This window comes from Myotis daubentonii, chromosome 2, assembly GCF_963259705.1.
Source record: "Myotis daubentonii chromosome 2, mMyoDau2.1, whole genome shotgun sequence".
Lineage (NCBI taxonomy): Eukaryota > Metazoa > Chordata > Mammalia > Chiroptera > Vespertilionidae > Myotis > Myotis daubentonii.
In genome coordinates this window covers 98,269,472-98,289,153 of record NC_081841.1, presented here as the reverse complement: position 1 = coordinate 98,289,153, position 19,682 = coordinate 98,269,472, and the positions used below count along the sequence as shown (strand labels likewise).

Genomic DNA, 19,682 nt, shown 5'->3' with positions numbered 1-19,682 from the left:
TCGATGTTTCTAGCTCTCTATCTTTCTCCCTTCCTCTCTGTAAAAAAATCAATAAAATATATTAAAAAAAAAAAAAAAAAAAAAAAAAGATGATATATTTATATTTAATTATCACAAAAATGTATATCCCCAATCTACTGGCAGAGTACTTGGTCAATTTTCTATTTCCAATTTGATGTAAGTCTCTATAAACCTTACCAGGACACTGTAAAATCACTCTAGATAGAATATTAATAAAATCACAACAGGAGAAATTTAGTTATATGCCCTGGAAGTTCTCCCAAAATGTATTTAAAAATTATAAAAGTGACTATTAACACACAAGAAAAAAAAATCCACAAAACCCAAATCCCATTATGTCAGAAGCATAGCAAAACACACAGGAATCATGTGAAATGAGAAATCAGAAGGCACACCAAATGATTTTATGAATTACAGAGAAACATGATGTGAGAATGATTGTGCAAAAAACAATGAAAGCAAACAAACAAACAAAAAACATTTCTATAGTTAAAGAAAGCCGTTTCTCACCGTTCTGAACAAAATGGCTGAACTAAGATCATCTGATTGGCTATGCCCATATACCTTCCTCCTCATCCTATGGGGAGAGAGATGACGAAGGGAACAATGCCCCAGAGCAGCATGGGAATGAAAAAGAGTTGGTTAGTATTTAAAACAAAGACATAAGCATAAGTAGTAGAAGAAAATGGACTCTAATTTCTTGACTCTTTTTTAGTTTGTTGTTACACTTCTATGCTTCCTACTTTCCCAAGATGTTATCTCCATTCCAGGGCTTGACTGGACAAAATTATCAAGTTGGAGACTTTTCTTTATTATTTGCCTTTCTTCAGCCTTTCTCCATTTTTGTTTGCCTCCCACTACTCCCAAACATCCAATTACTTGTATTTATTATCAAACCTGTTTCAAGGAAAGGCTCTAATGCTTATCTTGTCTACACTGGCACACATTTAATCCCAGGGATCCAGGAGCAGGTGGAGAAAGTATAACGACTTCTTGGCAAAACAAGACTGCTGACCTCAGGCAGACAACTCTCCATCTGCCTACATTAAAGATAGGCTTGCCTAAATATAAGGCTCGACTCAACTGGCTTAGTAAATGTCATCTACCTTCTGAATCTCAGAAAAAAAAATGCAGTTTGGATATTATTGCTGCTTTCATCTGCAATATTTCTTCTTCTTCTCCTAAGACAACACCATGGCCATCGTTTAGTAGAGATGTTTAGTAGGGGAGTTTCATTTGACTTTTTGATCATATGGATATAATTATTTAACTATTATTTTATTCCCCCTCAGCTATTATTTTAAGATTGTGATGGAGATGTTGAAATCTGATTGTTGGCTATGGGACATGAGGTAATCTGTTCACCACTCTCCCCCATCCATCATTTTTAAGATCTTGGGAGAGTTCCATTTTTTTCAAAAAACTATATAGAGTTGGATATGGTTCCCTTCAGACTCATCAATGCCTCTTTTGTATTGATGCGAAGTGGAAGGCAACAATTTCCTTTGAAAATGACATATACTGGAGGGATCCACCAAGGTGATGGAGTGAAGAAACTATGTTTTAATCTTCATGTTTAATAGATGATGAGCAGAGACTTTAAAGAATAGCTACCTTTGCCCTGAGTTGTGCCTCACTGAGCTCACAAGACTCTTATTTTTCTAATAAGGCATTATTTATTTAGTGAGAAAAGCAGGACTGTTACAAATTAGTACGTGTCTGTGAGAAGATTAAGCTTTTTTTCTCAACCCAATTCAAGGATTCTTTATTGTGTTCAAATATTTTTACTACCTCCTCTTAATATATTCAGAATTATCCATTATCTTCCTGTATAGAAATTGAATCTGTGTTTTTTAAAAAATGATGGAATTTTCAAAAACTGATTATTTTTATAACTTATATCCCAGAATCTATAGCACAACAGTACAGAATACATAAAATTAGAAGCATATCATTTTTTTTTAAAATAAAACATTCAAGAGCAGACTTACCTGGTCTGGGGAGGGTTTATGATTGGTTTGATTGGAATGAGAGGATTTGAAGTAGTCGTCCTCATAGTTGTCGGCCATTAGCTTCATTCGATTTTGTGTCTAAGAAGAAATGATTCATAAGGTTACATTTAGATGAAAATTCTATGACACTGTAAAGTAACAAAGGCCTTACGAATGTCATAAGAAAGGATAAAACTAATCCTGTCTGAGATAAAATAAACAGGATTTCTGAGGATATGGGGGAGGTTTAGGTACAGCTATGGACTGAATTGTATTCCCCGCCTCCCCCCAAAATTCACATTAGAGCCTATCCCCTAATGTGACTGTATATGAAGATAGTCTTTAGGAGGTATTTAAGATTAAATGAGGTCACAGGAGTGAGGCCCTAATTGGACAGGATTGTGGCCCTGTAAGACGAGAGATACCCCTTCCCCCCACACTGCATTTTTCTCTCTGCCATGTGAGGACATAGTAAGAATGTGGCTTTTTCAGCCAGGAAGAGAGCGCTCATCAGGCAATGAATCAGCTGGCACCTTGATCTTGGACTTCCCAGCCTCCAGAATTGTGAGAAAATAAATCCTGTGTGTAAGCCACCAACTCTATGGTATTTTGCTATGGCAGCCTGAGCAAACTAAGACAAGGTCCTAAATTGGTACAGGATTTTTTCCTTTCTTTTTCTGGGGGTGGGTGGGTGGGTGGAGGTCATCTCCTCAAATTAAGCACTTTAAGCAATGCTTGTTATTAAAATAAATCCTATAGTATCCTATAGATAGGATAGGACTCTGTAACTCTATTTTCCACTTCATGATATACAGACCCATCTTTCCATCTATTTACACATATAAAAGCCTAAGCAACCACTATGACCGGATGGACGGCTGGTAGCTATGATGCACACTGACCACCAGGGGCAGACACTCAATGCAGGAGCTGCTACCTGGTGGTCCTTGCACTCCCACATCCAACCTCCTGTGGCCAGCCAACCTCCCCAAATGCCGGCCAGGCCGAGGGACCCCACCCATGCACGAATTTGTGCACTGGGCCTCTAGTGTTATTATAAGAACTATTTATCCTTTTAAACAACTATTTCATTTTGAGAATGTTATATAACACATAGACCATTAATATTAGGAAAAAGTTATCATTATCTGTACTGAAATGATTATATACCTAGAAAATCCTAGACAATGAATTGAAAAACCTTTCTCACCTATTACAACTTACAATAAAGCTCAGTAAGTTGATCAGACAGAAGCTACATATTCAATATCTTTTATTTAAACCGTCAATAATTCAGGCTTTAAAATAAGTCAAAGATTTTGAAATCCTCTTCTTTAACCCTAGACTAGAAGAGAATTATTACCATTGCCATTTCTTTTCAATATTTACTAAAAAGGAAGTCTATGTAATTGGTTATGTTAAGCCCTGAATACATGAATTTATGTATAATTAACATTGTACATAATTAACATTTTATATATATAACTAGAGGCCCAGTGCACAAAATTTGTGTCCGGGGGGGGGGGGGCTCCCCTCAGCCCAGCTTGCACCCTGTCCAATCTGGGACCCTTTGGGGGATGTCTGACTGCTGGTTCAGGCCCGATCCCACAGGCAGTCGGACATCCCGATCACAATCTGGGACATGGCTCCCAACCGCTCGCCTGCCTGCCTGCCTACTGATTGCCCCTAACCGCTTCTGCCTGCCAGCCTGATCACTCCCTAACCACTCCCCTGCTGGCCCGGTCGCCCCCCAACTGCCCTTCCCTGCCAGCCTGATCGCCCCCAAATGCCCTCCCCTGTCGGCCTGGTCACCCCCAACTGCCCTTCCCTGCAGTCCCAGTCCCCCCAACTGCCCTCCCTGCTGGCCCGGTCTCCCCCAACTGCCCTCCACTGCCGGCCCGGTCGCTCCTAACTGCCCTCCCCTGCCAGCCATCTTGTGGTGGCCATATTTTGACCACAAGAGGGCGGCCATCTTGTGTGAGGGCATGGTAATCAATTTGCATATTACCTCTTTATTATATAGGACGTTTATATACAGTGGGGCCTTGACTTACGAGTGTCCCGACTAACGAGTTTTTCTAGATACGAGCCATCTCTCAGCTGATTTTTTGCTTTGAGTTGTGAGCTAAAATTCGGGTTACGAGCCAGCTTCAGATACCTCACCACTAGTTGGCGCAGCAAACGTCACAGTGAATGCCACATCAGTCCAGCATCACGTGTCTCACTCGTTCACTGTTGATTTGACATACGACTACTTTGAGTTACGAGCTCCATCACGGAACGAATTAAACTCGTAAGTCAAGGCCCCACTGTATATAGAAATGTTATGTACATGTAACATTTTAGAAAATTCGCTTTACAGAGCAAGCAATTCAGAAAATACAAGGTACACTATACATAAAATCAAATAGTAATACATATTGCACTAATAAAATATTGTTATAAGCTGAAGTTTTAAAGACACTAGAAATAAACTTGCTAACACATATGATCTAAATATTTCACTGTACATGATATGAAAAATAAACCACGTGTATACTTTTAATCAGTGGTAAGCACTGTTAATATTTAGGTGTATTCATTCAGCCTCTTCCTATGAACATAAAAATAGCATGCTGTTCTGATTTATTCTATTTCTGCTACAATATGGTACTTTTTAAAATTACAATATCTTACAGTATATTTTGATATCTGGTAGGACATGCTGTCTTTCCCCTCCACTAATTCTGCTTTAAATTTGATTGGGTATCTTAAAACACATTTTCTTTACTAGATGAATTTAAAAAATTTTGCCTAGTTCCATAGGGAATTTAAAACATTTTGTCTAGTTCCATATAGAGATTTTTTCTTTGGTATTTTTTCATGTAATGATGCCTGGGTCTGAATTCTAGTTCTACCTCTTACCAGCTATCTAAGCTTGAGCAAACTACTTAAATGCTTTGAACTTAAGTTTTCTCATCTTTAAAATGAGAATAACAATACTTTCTCCCCATAAGACTGTTGTGAGGATTAGTCAGTTGACCTAACACAAGCACTTAGAAAGCAGTCTGGCAAGATAACAACACCCAATACATTTTAGCTATCACCATCATTATAAACATTTTTATGTCATTAAATATTATTCTAAAATGTAATTTTAACTAGCTGCAGAGTATTCAATTGAATGAATGTTTGAGTCCCATGTTATTGGGCATTTAGTTCTTCATATTTTCACCTAATAATATATACACATTTCTAAGCCAGTTCCTCTCTTCATTATAAAATGAAAGCAAAGAAAATATACATCAAGAATTATCTGTGATATCAAACTTATACTCTGAGATAACTTATAGTGACACTGAAAATATGCAGGATAATTTTCTTGTGTCATGTGGTATTGCGATGGCAAATGGAAAGTCTTATGCAAAGCAGCTTGGAAAAGTAAGAAGGAGAGAGGACAGGGCAAAGCGGTGTAACCAGAAAGTGAGCAAAACATCTGCACGTCATTCATTTAGCTAGGAAACTTTCCCATGTTGACTTTAATAAGAATGTGCAGCAAAAGTATACTTGCCTAGTTATTTTCTTAGAACATTATGCACTTAATCTTTAATATCTGATTTCTAGTGTAAGTTAGAAAACGTAAAAGAACTAGTAAAGCACACACAAATCCACCTTCAAGGCAGAATGTGTTTCAAGTATTTCGTTGGAATGGGTATGAAAGCCTCCCAAAGGAGCTGATCACATTAGACAGATAACATCAAAGATCCATGTAAGTGAATGAAGAAATAACCCTAAGAACTTCTCCATTTCTAAAAGACATGAAGATTATCAAAGTTTAGTGTTCCTAGGTCTAGTATTCAGAAATCTGGTGTGAAGCCTGTTCTCTGCATAGTCATGAGGGTTGAGCACTAAATATCTGATGGCTCACAGAGCATTAGGTATTATACAGACTGTGTAAATGACTCTGCTCTTAAGGAGCTCTTGTACCACTCTCTTCTTAAGATAAGGCCAACAAAACAAGCAAAAGAAGTAATTCCTTCATGTTTTACTGACTCAAAAGGTACTTTATATCCAAATATTTTCCTTCTTGAACAATGCCATGTGCATATGCAGATAGTGGAACTCCCCTTGGTCAAATGACATAAAAAATAAGATTGTCTGAAGGAAGAAAAAAAAAAAAGAGAGAGAAATAACTTGCTGAAATAAACTTCTTTAGTTGTAAATGCATATCTGTGTATACAGGTGCACATATCCTACCAGAGAAAAAGGAGTTCACTGTTTTATCTGTTAATCTTTTCTTCTAAGACTAAGATGCCAATATCCAACCAAGGTATTACAGAAACTATATTTCACAGAAAAATACTTAGTTAAGCTGAGAAACAGTACATGTTACTATTGAAAGAAAAGGTTTGGATTCTGATCAGTTATCTAGTTGTTCACTAATCTTTGCTTTTCAGTTTGTGATAGTGCTATTAACTTACCTAAGTAAGTTTTAAAATAATTATACTCAGAAATACTCTGAGATATTTTGGAAAACACACCATAAATACATTTTAACCTTAATAATTTGAATTACTTCCAATTATAATAATATTTAAGAAAGTATTAAAATTATATCCACATACATTTGTTAAACCTTGGAAATAAATTTAGTTTAATGAATTTTAATTAAGCTTTAATTTGTTACATTGGTATTTGATATACAAAATGAAAAAAAAGCATAATCCCTATCAATTTCAGTTAGATGAGCCAGATTGTATTAGTTATAAGTTTAACAAAATCTCAACAAATGACATTTAAAACTTTATTTCATGAAAAAAAACTACATAACTTTTTGAGTTGTTTCACATGTTTGTCATTTTATACATACTTGACTGAAGATTACCTATCTAGTTTGAGAAGTTCCTTTTCCATTGGTTAAACAATGGAAGCCTTGGGAAGAACTCATGAGAAGCAGTGCGCTAGGAATGGGACAGCAACAAGATTAGAAGAAATAACTGTGCTAAATTTAGCTCAACAGCTGTCACAATCAGATTAGCTTTTCATCCCATTTTATTACCTCAACTGGAGTGTTAGGTCTACAATAGAAAAATGTGTCTTCTACTGATTTTGTTTTGATTTTAAATAATTCAGTTTGGTAGTTAAATTTTGGTCCTGATTAGTACTTTTAGTTTACTGATGAAATCATGAAACTTATTATTATTCTGCAAACACTTTCTATTATGAACCAAGCAAAATGAAACCATAAAGAATCTCAGCTGCAGCAACCCAAAAGCTGACCGATTCTCCACATAATTGCCATGTTATTTAAAAAAACTTAATTATTATTACCTTGAATATTTTGTGTATTTACATAGTATAAGAGTCTAGGCAGTAAAAGTAAGTCTACCCCTAAACTTGACAGTTCCACTACAAAGGGCTTACCACAGTTACCACTATCTTGCATGTATTTCCAAAGATTTCCTGACATTGCATAGTTCTATAAGTGTACACACAACAAATACAGTAGGTCCTCGGGTTATGTTGGAGATCCGTTCCTATGGCGTGCAGTAATGCCATTTTCGCTGTAAGTCAGGACCCACCTACATAAGCACCTACGTCACTCACATGGAGACATACACAGCAGTAATGAAGTGAAACAGCAAAAAAGGTTTAAAAGAAAGATAACAATTCCTGACCTTTACTTGTGGTAAATAAGTAATAAGAAACATAAAGTGCATATGTACATACGTCGAAATGACGGAACTTTTTTTTTTATATATATAAATAAATGGGAGATGGCGATGTAACCACAAAATGATGTACATCGAGTCCAACGTAACCCGAGGACTGTCTGTATTAGCATATTCTAGTCACTATTCTATTCTATTTTTTCATCTAACTACATTTTGAACAGTCTTCCATATAAGTAAATAAATGGCTGCCTCATTCTCTTTGCTGAAGCACATTTAGGTTATTTTTAGTATTTTACTATTAACAAACGGTGCTATAAGAGTAATCTTGTACTGACAAATATAAATTGTCAAAACTAAGAAAATTATGTTATATATCACTCTTCCTCTAAATAACTTTTCCCTAATATGAAAAGCCTAAATTTGTTTGGAGTTGTTATAAAATCCAGGTCCCTAAGATACACACCTGGTTCCACAGAAAGGTAGAGGGATGTGAATGAAAAGAATATCCATATGTCTAGTGGACTTAATTGAAATAAAAAACAATGAACAATGATGGCATAAAATGTATATAGCTGTTAGAAAACTTACGTTATTTAATATGGAAAGGTCAAATATAGTATGTGTAACTTTAGTATTTCTGAGGCTAAAGAAATAATGACACAAGTGTATATTAACTTCTCAATCATCGATAAAACATCTAAGTTATAGTTGCAGGCTCAGTTTACCAACCTATAAAAGGTTTCTTAATCCTTCAGTGGAGACCTAAAGCGACACCAGATTAAATCACTATTAAAAAATTATTATACTTTGCAAATAAGAATATGACAGAGGTAGTTTGTGAGGCTCCTTAGGAATAAGGAGGTGTTCTTCTAAATTGTTCTATTATTTCCTTTACCTGGTTTCTTTTTATCAGTGTCACATATCCATAATGAAGAGACACACTGAGCAGCATATATCAAATCCATCACCATGAAGGGAGCACTGTGAGCCCCTCTTTACTTCCCCAGGTCTTCTTACCATTCCAGGTATAACTCTCCACCTGTTCGGGTACTTGGCTTGTTTTTAGGTATACTAGGTGTGCCAGTTAATAATGCAGATTTTTTTTTTCAATAGATGGAGTTACACATATGTTGATATATATGCTATTTGATATATATGCTATTTTGTTGTATTGACAATAAGCTTCAACATTCCATATGTCAAATTTGCTGAAGGTGTTAACATCATAGATATTTTTACACTTAAAAATGTAGAATTTCGTGCCAAAAAATGAGCATTTGCGGGAAGTTATATTTCATTACTTTATTTTGAAGAAAAGTGCTGCTGAATACTTTGGGAAGCTTAGGGTGAACAGGCTCCATCTCAAGGTACTTGTGAATGCTGCTTTAAATGCTTTAAAAGTGATGATTTTGATGTGCAAGACAAAGAACGTCCAGGTAACCCGAAAAAGTTTGAAGACCAACAATTACAAGCATTATAGGATGAAGATGCGTGTCAAACTCAAAAACTTGCAGAAAGGTTAAATGTTGCTCAGGAAAACAATTTCCGATCATTTACAAGCAATGGGAAAGATTTTAAAGGAAGGAAAATGGGTGCCACATCAACTGAATGAAGACAAATGGAAACCGAAAAGTCATCAGTAAAATGTTGCTTCAATAGCACGAAAGAAAGTCTTTTTTGCACCAAATTGTGACTGGCGATGAAAAGTGGATTTATTTTGAGAATCCCAAATGCACAAAATCATGGGTTGATCCAGGTCAACCATCAACATCGACTGCAAGGCCAAATCGCTTTGGAAAGAAGACAATGCTCCACGTTTGGTGGGATCAGGAATATGTGGTGTATTATGAGCTTCTAAAACCAGGTGAAACCATTAATACTGATCGCTACCCACAATAAATAATCAACTTGAACCACGCTTTGATCGTGAAACGACCAGAATGTTCCAGAAGACACAGCAAAGTAATTTTGCTTCATGATGATGCACTATCACACACTTCAAAACCATTTAAAGACACGTTAAAAGATCTTGTCTGGGAAGTATTAACCCATCCGCCATATTCACCAGACCTTGCTCCTTCAGATGACCACTTGTTCCAATCGATGGCATACACACTTTTTGAGCAGCACTTAAAAACATACAAAGAAAAGAAAAAGTACGAAGAAGTGGAAAAGTGGGTCTCTGAATGGTTTGCCTGAAAACAAGAAAAGTTCTATTGGAACGGTATCCACAAATTACCTAAAGATGGGGAAATGTGTAGCTAGCGATGGACATTACTTTGAATAAAACACTTTTGATGTTTCTCTTGAAATTATCACGTTTTCTTTGATTACAAAATCCGCATTATTAACTGGTATACCTGTTAAGGTTAGGACTAAGGATTGGGTTAGGGCTTAGGTATAGGTTTATAGTTAGGTTTGAAGTTGGGTATAAGGTTTTGGTTAGGGCTAAGGTTGTGATTAGGTGTTAGGGTGAAGGTTAATGTTAGGGTTGAGGTTATGGTTAAGGTTATTGTTAAATTTAGGGCTAAGGGGATGGAGAAATTAGGTATAGGATTAGGTTTAGGGTTGACGTTAGTTTTAAGGTTAGTATTCTGCTGAGGATTTTTGTATCAATGTTCATAAGGGATACTGGTCTGTAATTTTCTTTTCTGATAATGTCTTTGTCTGGCTTTGGTATCAGGGTAATACCGGTCTCATAGGAAGTACTACCTTGTCTTCAATTTTTTGGAAAAGTCTGGGAAACATAGGTATTAGTTTTTCTTTAAATATTTGGTAGAATTTAAGAGTGAGGCCATCAGGTCCAGGGCTTTTCTTTGTTGGGAGATTTTTGATTACTGATTCAATCTCCTTACTAGTTATTATAGATCTACTCAGATTTTCTAATTCATGATTTAGTCTTGGTAGGTTTTGTGTTTCCAGGAATTTGCCAATTTTATCTAGGTTATTCAATATTTTTGGTGTCCAATTGTTTAGAGTACTCTTTCACAATCCTTTTTTTTTGTTAATCCTCACCCAAGGATATTTTTTCCATTGCTTTTTTAGAGAGACTGGAAAAGTGGGAGGGAAGGGAGAGAAAGAAAGAGGGAGAGAGAGAAAAACATCGATGTGAGAGAGACACATTGATTGGTTGCCTCCCCCATGTGCCCCAACTGGGGCTGGGGGATGGAACTTGCAGGAATCCAATCCATGATCCTTCAGTGCACAGCCTGACTCCCTAACCACTAAGCACACCATCCAGGGCTTGGAATTATTTTTTTTATCTGTAGAATCAGTAATAATGTTCCCACTTTCATTTCTGATTTTAGTAATTTGAGATTTTTATTTTTCTTAGTTCATCAAAGTAAAGATTTATCAATTTTGCTGATTTTTACAAAGAATGAACTTTTGCTTTCATTAGTTTTCTCTATAGTTTTTTCTAATCTTTCTCCTTTTTTTTCTTCTTTTTTTACCTCTACTGTAATCTTTTTTTTTAAAAAAAATATATTTTATTGATTTTTCACAGAGAGGAAGGGAAAGAGATAGAGAGTTAGAAACATCGATGAAAGAGAAACATCGATCAGCTGCCTCCTGCACATCTCCTACTGGGGATGTGCCCGCAACCCAGGTACATGCCCTTGACCGGAATCGAACCTGGGACCTTTCAGTCCGTAGGCCAACGCTCTATCCACTGAGCCAAACCGGTTTCGGCCTCTACTGTAATCTTTATTATTTCCTTTCTTTTGTGAGTTTTGGTTAGTTTGTTGTTCTTCTACTTCCATAAGTTGTAAAGTTAGGTTGCTGATTTGAGATCTTTCTTGTTTTTTAATGTAAGCATTTATAGCTACAAATTTCTTCCTTAGCATTGCTTTTACTATGTCTTATAGTTTTATGTTGTATTTTGATTTCCATTCATCTCTAAGTATTTTTTAATTAGCCTTGTGATCTTTTCTTTTATCTATTGGGTGTTTAAATGTGTATTACTTAATTTCCACAATTTTATAAATTTCCCAGTTTTACTTTTGCTATTGATTTTCAAATTCATCCTGTTGTGGTAAAAGAAGACACTTTGCATGATATATATCTTTTAAAATCTACTGAGACTTAATTTGTGGTCTAACATATGGTCTATCCTAGAAAAGTCCCAGGTGCACAGGGAAGAATGTGTATACTGCTGTTGGGTAGACTGTTGTGTATATATCTGCTAGATCTAGTTGATTCACTATGTTTAAATCCTCTATTTTCTTACTTGTCTTCTGTCTGGTTGTTTTAGCCATTATTGTTAATGGGGTTTTGAACTCTCCAACTATTGTAGACCTGTCTTTTTCTTCCTTCAATTCTGTCAGGTTTTGCTTCACATATTTTGATGGTCAGTAGGTGCGTAAATGTTTATATTTGTTATAAGCATTCCTTGCTTTATTATACTCGCTTCATTGTGCTTTAAGATATTATGTTTCTTACAAATTAAAGGTTTGTGGCAACCCTGTGTTGAAGGAGTCTATTGGTGCCATTTTCCCAACAGCATTTGCTCACTTCATATCTCTGTGACACAATTGGTAATTCTCACAATATTTCAAACTTTTTCATCATTATTATATTTGTTATGGTGACCTGTGATCAATGATATTTGATGTTACCATTGTAACTGTTTTGGGGTGCCATGAACTGTGCTCATAACACAGTGAACTTAATCAATAAATGTTGTGTGTGTTCTGACTGGCAGCTCCCCCATCTCTTCCTCTCCTCAGGCCTTCCTATTCCTTGAGACTCAGCAATATTGAAATTAGGCCAATTAATAACCCTATTATGGTCTCTTGAGTGTTCAAGTGAAAGGAAGAGTCACATGGTTGTCACTTTAAAATCAAAAGCTGGAAATTATACTTAGTGAGGAAGACATGTCAAAAGCTTTGATAGGCCAAAAGCTAGGCCTCTTAGCACCAGTTAGCTAAGTTGTGAATGCAAAGGGAAAGTCCTGAAGGAAAGTGAAAGTGGTACTCCAGTGAATAGATGAATGATAACAAAGCAAAAGAGCCCAATTTCTGATTTGGAAAAAGTATAGTGGTGGGTAGAAGATCAAACTAGCCGCAACATTCTCTTAAGCCAAAGCCTAATCCAGAGAAAGGTCGTAACTCTCTTCAATTCTAAGAAGGCTGAGAGTAGTGAGGAAGCTTCAGAAAAAAAGTGTGAAGCTAGAGGTGGTTGGTTCATGAGGGTTAAGGAAAGAAGCCATCTCCATACATAAAAATGCAAGGTGAAGCAGCAAGTGCTGATCTGGAAGCTGTAGCAAATTATGCAAGAATATAGTTAAGATAATTAATGAAGGTGGCTACAGTAAATGACATTTTCAATGTAGATGAAACAGCCTTATATTAGAAGACAATGCCATCTAGAATTTTCATGGCTACAGAGGATAAGTCAATGCCTGGCTTCAAAGTTTCAAAGGAGAAGCGGGCTCTCCTGTTAGGGACTAACACAGCTGGGGACTTTAAATTGAAGCCAATGCTCATTTACCATTTCAAAAATCCTAGAGCCCTTAAGAATTATGCTACACCTACTCTGCCTATGCTCTATAAATGGAACCACAAAGCCTGGATGACAGCACATCTGTTTATAACATAGCTTACTGAATATTTTAAGTCCATGGTTGAGACCTACTGCTCAGAAAAAAAAGATTCCCTTCAAAATAATACTGCTCATTGACAATACACTTGGTCACCCTAGAGCTCTGATGGAGATATACAACAAGATTAATGTTGTTTTCATGGCTGATAACATCCATTTTGCAGCCCTTGGATCAAGGAGTAATTTTGACTTTCAAGTCTCATTATTTAAGAAATAACATTTTGTAAGGCTACAACTGCCATAGATAGTGATTCCTCTGATGGATCTGGGCAAAGTAAATTGAAAACCTCCTGGAAAGAATTTACCAATCTAGATGCCATTAAGAATATTCACGCCCTGATTGGTTTGGCTCAGCGGATAGAGCGTCGGCCTGCGGACTCAAGGGTCCCAGGTTCGATTCCGGTCAAAGGCATGTACCTTGGTTGTGGGCACACCCCAGTGGAGAGTTTGCAGGAGGCAGCTGATCGATGTTTCTCTCTCATTGATGTTTCTAACTCTCTATTCCTCTCCCTTCCTCTCTGTAAGGGATCAATAAAATATATTTTTAAAAAAGAAGAATATAGGAAGAGGTAGAAACATCAACGTTAACAAGAGTTAAGAAGAACTTATCCAACCCTCATGGATGACTTTGAGGGGTCCAAGTCTTCAGTGGAGGAAGTAACTGCAGATGTGGTGGAAATAACAAAGGAACTAGAATTAGAAGTGGAGCCTGAAGATGTGACTGAATTGCTGCAATCTCATGGTAAAACTTTTACGGATGAGGTGTTGCTTCTTACAGATGAACCAACAGTGGTTTCTTGATATGGAATCTATTCCCAGCGAAGATACTGTTAAGACTGTATACTTTCACTGAATTCAGGCCAGTGAATGAGAGCCAATAAATAGTCAACTAGGCTCCTACAAGTGTTTAATGTGACTCTAACTAGACAGTTTGGTATTGGTTTTAGGTTTGCAATTTGGGTACAATTGTAAAGAAAATGTATGCATTTAAACACAGGACTATGAATTCAATCTCTTAGAAGATTTGTGATGAATTGACTAGTTAAAAATTAGGGAGGCTTGGAAAGTGCACATTCAAAATTGTTTTTCAGAGAGCCCACAGTTTTAGATTTCAGCACTAGTAGCTTGCAATTTTACACAAATCCAAGAAAAATATCATATCTAATTCAAAAGCTCTATTCAGGAACATGATTGGCAGTTTCATAAACTGTATTTTAAGCATTCTGTACCTTGAAAACCAACTACCACAAATACTGTTTTAGTACTAAAGCTCAACAATTTATGTAGTTAATTAAATTCTTATATTTTGTAGAACTTTTGAAATACAGGTGGAAAAAACCCTTGGACCTCAGGTATAACAGATGTTCATTCTTCAACGGTTACTATTTTCCAGTAGCTTTTCAGACGCTCATCTTTATGAACTCTTCTTGAGAATGCAAATTCATTATTTTTTTAAATTAAAAAATTATGGTGTCCAAAAACTATCTTAATAAGTGTGGTGTAATATTTTTGGGGGCAGATATATATATGCTGGTAATAGTATTTTAATACCAGAATTATTTTTAAGGGTAATTTAGGGTTACTAGCACATAGGTCTTCAAACTTGGTAGCGTAATAATCAGCCTATCTGATTTCAATTACTGAGCTTTGAATCAGAACTCTCTGCCACAACAACTATTCATTAATCCAGTCAACAATCGAATCTAATAAAAGAGAAACATGCAAGTTAACCACACCTCCACTACACCCAAGTCACGCCCACCAGCCAATCAGAACGACAATATGCAAATTAACCCAACCAAGATGGCGGCAGGCAGCCACAGAGCTGGAGCAAGCAGGAGGCTTGGTTGCCCCGGCGATGGAGGAAGCCAAGCTTCTCACCTGCCCTGGCTGGCTTTGGCCTCCCCTCAAGGCAACAAAGTTTCAATTATAGAAGATGAATAAATCCCAGATACCTGCTTCCAGCCAGCCTCCACTGGGAGCTTGGGTGGCTGGGGGCCATGGCCAGCCTGCAAACAGCCATCAGCCACTCACCCAAACTGGCCAGGCACCCCAGCATGACCCCCCACCCTGAAGGAGGTGTGGCCAGCCTGAAAACGGCCCTCAGCCCCTCACCCAGGCTGGCCAGGCACCCAAGCGGGACCCCACCCTGATCCGGGACACCCTTCAGGGCAAACCAGCTGGCCCCCACCCATGCACCAGGCCTCTATCCTATATAATAAAAGGGTAATATGCAAATTGACCCCAACAGCAGAAGGACTGGGAATGACTGGTCACTATGACACACACTGACCACCAGGGGGCAGACGCTCAATGCAGGAGCTGGCCCCTGGTGGTCAGTGCGCTCCCACAGGGGGAGCTCTGCTCAGCCACAAGCCAGGCTGATGGCTGCCAGTACAGCGGTGGTGGTGGGAGCCTCTCCCGCCTCCTCAGAAGTGCTAAGGATGTCCGACTGCAGCTTAGGCCTGCTCCCAGCTGACATCCCCTGAGGGCTCCCAGGCTGCCACAGGGATATCTGACTGCCGGCTTAGGCCCAATCCCCTGGGGAGCGGGCCTAAGCCAGCTGGTGGTCATCCCCCGAGGGGTCCCAGACTGCAAGAGGGCACAGGCCGGGCTGAGGGACCCCTCCCTGAGTGCACAAATTTTGTGCACTGGGCCTCTAGTTTCTAAGATAATTGTTGAAATGAGAAGACATGGTTTGATATAAGATGGGGAACAGATTGACCTGTCAAGATTATAAAACAATTAAAAAATTGAGAGTAATCCTTTATGGTAATTTATATATTTTCACTGTAATTTTAAATAAAGATTGATTAAATTGTTCAGTCACTTACAAGCAATGTGACTGCTTAAATTATTAACTCTCTCAGAATCTCCTCTGTAACATGAGGATAACTATACTTCAAAGGGCTACTGTGAAGACAAATGAGTAATTCAGTAAAGAACTCAAAACAAGGCTTAGCTCAATAAGTGTTAGATATTATCATCTGTGAAATGACTAATGGCATGAATACTGTTTTCTAGAAATGCACGTAATAGTACAGATAATTCCATTAGGCCATGTAAATTGCCCATGCAAAGGGCACTCACTAGTAGCCAATGTAGTTTATTTAATATTGCTCCTCTTGTCCTTGAATGCAAATATAATTTAATCCCATATTCACTTTTAATAAGTATCCACATTAATTCAAAAGAGATCAAAAGAAGCAGTAGGAGTATGTTTTGTGGAATATATTTGTCTAACTCCCACCAAGAGAAGTTTAGTGGGGGAAAGGAGAACCACCCTGAAACCAATCTTTGTAGATTTATGCTTAATGGGATCCTCAGACCAAGGTCAATGAGCACAGGAAACACAGTTATAAATCATGCCACCTGAAAGACCTAGAAAAAGCAAACAAACAAACAAAAAAACCCAGCCACAGACAATAGTATGGTAATTGCCAGAGGGAAAGAAGTTGGGGGAAGGTAGAGGAGGCCAAAGCCAGGATAAATGGGAGAGGAAAGAGACTTGACTTTGGGTGGTGAGTGCACAATGCAGTGTGCAGATGATACTTTATTGAGTTGTACACTTGAAACCTGTATGGTTTTATTAACCAATGTCACTCCAATAAATTCAAGAAGGAAAGAGAGAAAAGAAATAGAAGCAGTAAAAACAGGAGGGGCACAAGCATAGGGGCAGGAAACCTAGGTTGATTTATTTGCATTGAGACAATTCAAGAGGGATCAGGAAACTCAAAAGATTTATAAAATCCCTGTGGCATCATAAAAGGCAGCAGTCTGACAATAGGAAGGGCAAGTTAGATGTGATGCTAGAAAAGAAGGGAAGAAAGAGTCTTATCAAATTTTTGTGAAGAATTTTCCTACATCTGGAATTGATGACAAAAAAGATGGAACAGATGGATGAAAGAAGACTGGGAGGAATCCAGATTTCCCCATGTCTCCCAACCTCTGAACTTCACTTAACTCCCAAGCAAGCAGAACTCATCAAAATATAACGTTTCTTTGTATGATACAACAAGGTTTAAAGGGATAGTGAGTAACCATGATCTTTTTTGCAGCTTCAAAATGAAATACTTGTTACTTTCACAGAATAAGCAAATTCCTACAGACAGATTTAAACAATCCTTACATATGTGTTTTCTTATGGTTTATAATTGCTTCTTTTAAAACTATTTTTAATGTCAGCAATTATTAGATAATATAACTATAGGTAAATATACTGATTTGTCAAAACATGAAAAATAACTTTAGACCTTAAAATACATTATTATCTATCCATCCAATATTATAGATGAGGAAGATAAAACCCAGAGAGGGTAAGTTAGGGAGATTGTGGCCTGGTTTAATTTTTAACACACACACACACACACACACACACACACACACACACACACACACACACACACATACACGTTAGTTGCCAACATTCATATCAAAAGATTTATAGGTAAGGGGGGTCAAAAATACAAACTTTATAGAAAAATAAGTCCTGGAAATGTAATGTACAGCATGATGACTACAGGAAATAGCACTGTAATGCATATTTGAAAGTTGTTAAGAGAATAAATCTTAAAATATTCTCATTATAAAAAAATACTTTGTGAACTATGTGTAGTGATGGATGGTAACTAGACTTACTGTGGTAATCATTTCACAATATATACAAACTAGAGGCTCCGTGCACGAAATTTGTGCATGGGGGTGGGGGGGTGTCCCTCAGCCTGGCCTGCACCCTCTCGCAGTCTGGGACCCTTCGCTCCTTGCTGCCCGCCTGCTCGCTGCTTCTTAGTGCTGCTGCAGAGGCGGGAGAGGCTCCCACCACCCCGCTGCACTTGCCAGCCGTGAGCCCGGCTTCTGGCTGAGCGGTGCTCCCCCTGTGGGAGTGCACTGACCACCAGGGGACAGCTCCTGTCTTGAACGTCTACCCCCTGGTAGTCAGTGCGCATCACAGCGACCAGTCGTTCCGCCGTAATGGTCGCTTAGGCTTTTATTATGTAGACTAGAGGCCCGGTGCACAAAAATTTGTGCACTCGGGGGGAGGGGGGTCCCTCAGCCCGGCCTGTGCCCTCTCACAGTCTGGGACCCCTCGGGAGATAACAACCTGCTGGCTTAGGCCTGCTCCCGGGTGGCAGAGGGCATGCCCAATCCCTAGGTGCAGCCCCTGGTCAGGCTCAGAGCAGGGCCAATTGGGGAGTTGGGGTGCCGCCCCCTGTCATGCACAGAGCAGGGCGATAGGGAGGTTGTGATGCCACCCTCAGTCACGCTCAGGGTAGGGCCGATTGGGGGGTTGGGACACCATCCCCTGTCACACTCAAGGCAGGGTCGATGGGGAGGTTGCGGCGCCACCCCGTCACGCACAGAGAAGGGCCAATCAGGGGGTTGGGGCACTGCCCCGTCACTCACAGAGCAGGGCCCATCAGGGGGGTTGGGGCTCTGTACCCTGTCACGCACAGAGCAGAGCTAATCAGGGGGTTGGGGCGCTGCCCCCTGTCACACAGAGAGCAGGGCCCATCAGGGGTTTGGGGCGCTGCCCTCTATGACCCACAGAGCAGGGCCGATCAGGGGGTTGGGGCGCCGCCACTCCCACACTCAGGGCAGGGCCGATGGGGAGGTTATGGCTCTACCCCGTCACACACAGAGCAGGGCCCGTGGAGGTGAGGGGGGTTGGGTCGCCGCACCCTGTCACACACAGAGCCACAGGGCGATCAGGGGGTTGGGGCGCCTTCCCCTGTCACCAACAGAGCAGGGTGGATAGGGAGGTTGTGGCCCTGCCCCCTGTCACACACAGAGCCGCAGGGCGATCAGGGGGTTTGGGCGCTGCCCCTGTCATGCTGATCCCGGTGCCAGGAGGCCTCGCGGCTCTGCTGATCCTGGTGCTGGGAGGCATATTACCCTTTTACTATATAGGGTAGAGACCTGGTGCACGGGTGGGTGCTGGCTGGTTTGCCCTGAAGGGTGTCCTGGATCAGGGTGGGGGTCCCCACTGGGGTGCCTGGCCAGCCTGGATGAGGGGATGATGGCTGTTTGCAGCTGGTCACACACCCTTCAGGGTGGGGGTCCCCACTGGGGTGCCTGGCCAGTCTGGGTGAGGGGCTGAGGGCTGTTTTCAGGCTGGGGGTGACTAAAGCTCCCAACCGCTCCTTTTTTTCTTTTTTTTTCTTTTTATTCTGGTCCAGCTTTAGCTTTGAGGCTTGGCTCCAGCTCTTAGGCCTCCGCTGCTGAAAGTAGGTTTCTGGCCTTTGCTTACAATGTTGCGATCCTGCTGGCTGAAGCCCAGGACTAAAGCAGGTTTCTGGGGTTTTGTTTAGCTTCTGTATTTGTTACATAGTTGCTTAGAGTTGCAGCTCAGAGGCCTGCAGTGGCAGGCGGGGAACGTTGGAGTCCTCTGTCACTGAAGCAAGCAAGCCTCATGTTA

At 39.4% G+C, this 19,682-nt stretch overlaps 1 protein-coding gene across 16 annotated transcripts in view; it reads right to left on the bottom strand.

The window, feature by feature from the left end:
* ERC1 (ELKS/RAB6-interacting/CAST family member 1) overlaps positions 1 to 19,682 on the bottom strand; it is a 524,562-nt gene that overhangs the window by 98,735 nt on the left and 406,145 nt on the right. For 10 of the 16 annotated variants that reach the window (XM_059683946.1, XM_059683950.1, XM_059683941.1 and 7 more), the window contains one exon: positions 2,013 to 2,111. In XM_059683946.1, the coding sequence (XP_059539929.1) occupies positions 2,013 to 2,111 (99 nt within the window). Of the gene's footprint in view, positions 1 to 531; positions 599 to 2,012; positions 2,112 to 19,682 lie in introns of all 16 variants that reach the window. The other 6 variants (XM_059683955.1, XM_059683952.1, XM_059683953.1 and 3 more) reach the window with 1 other exon arrangement.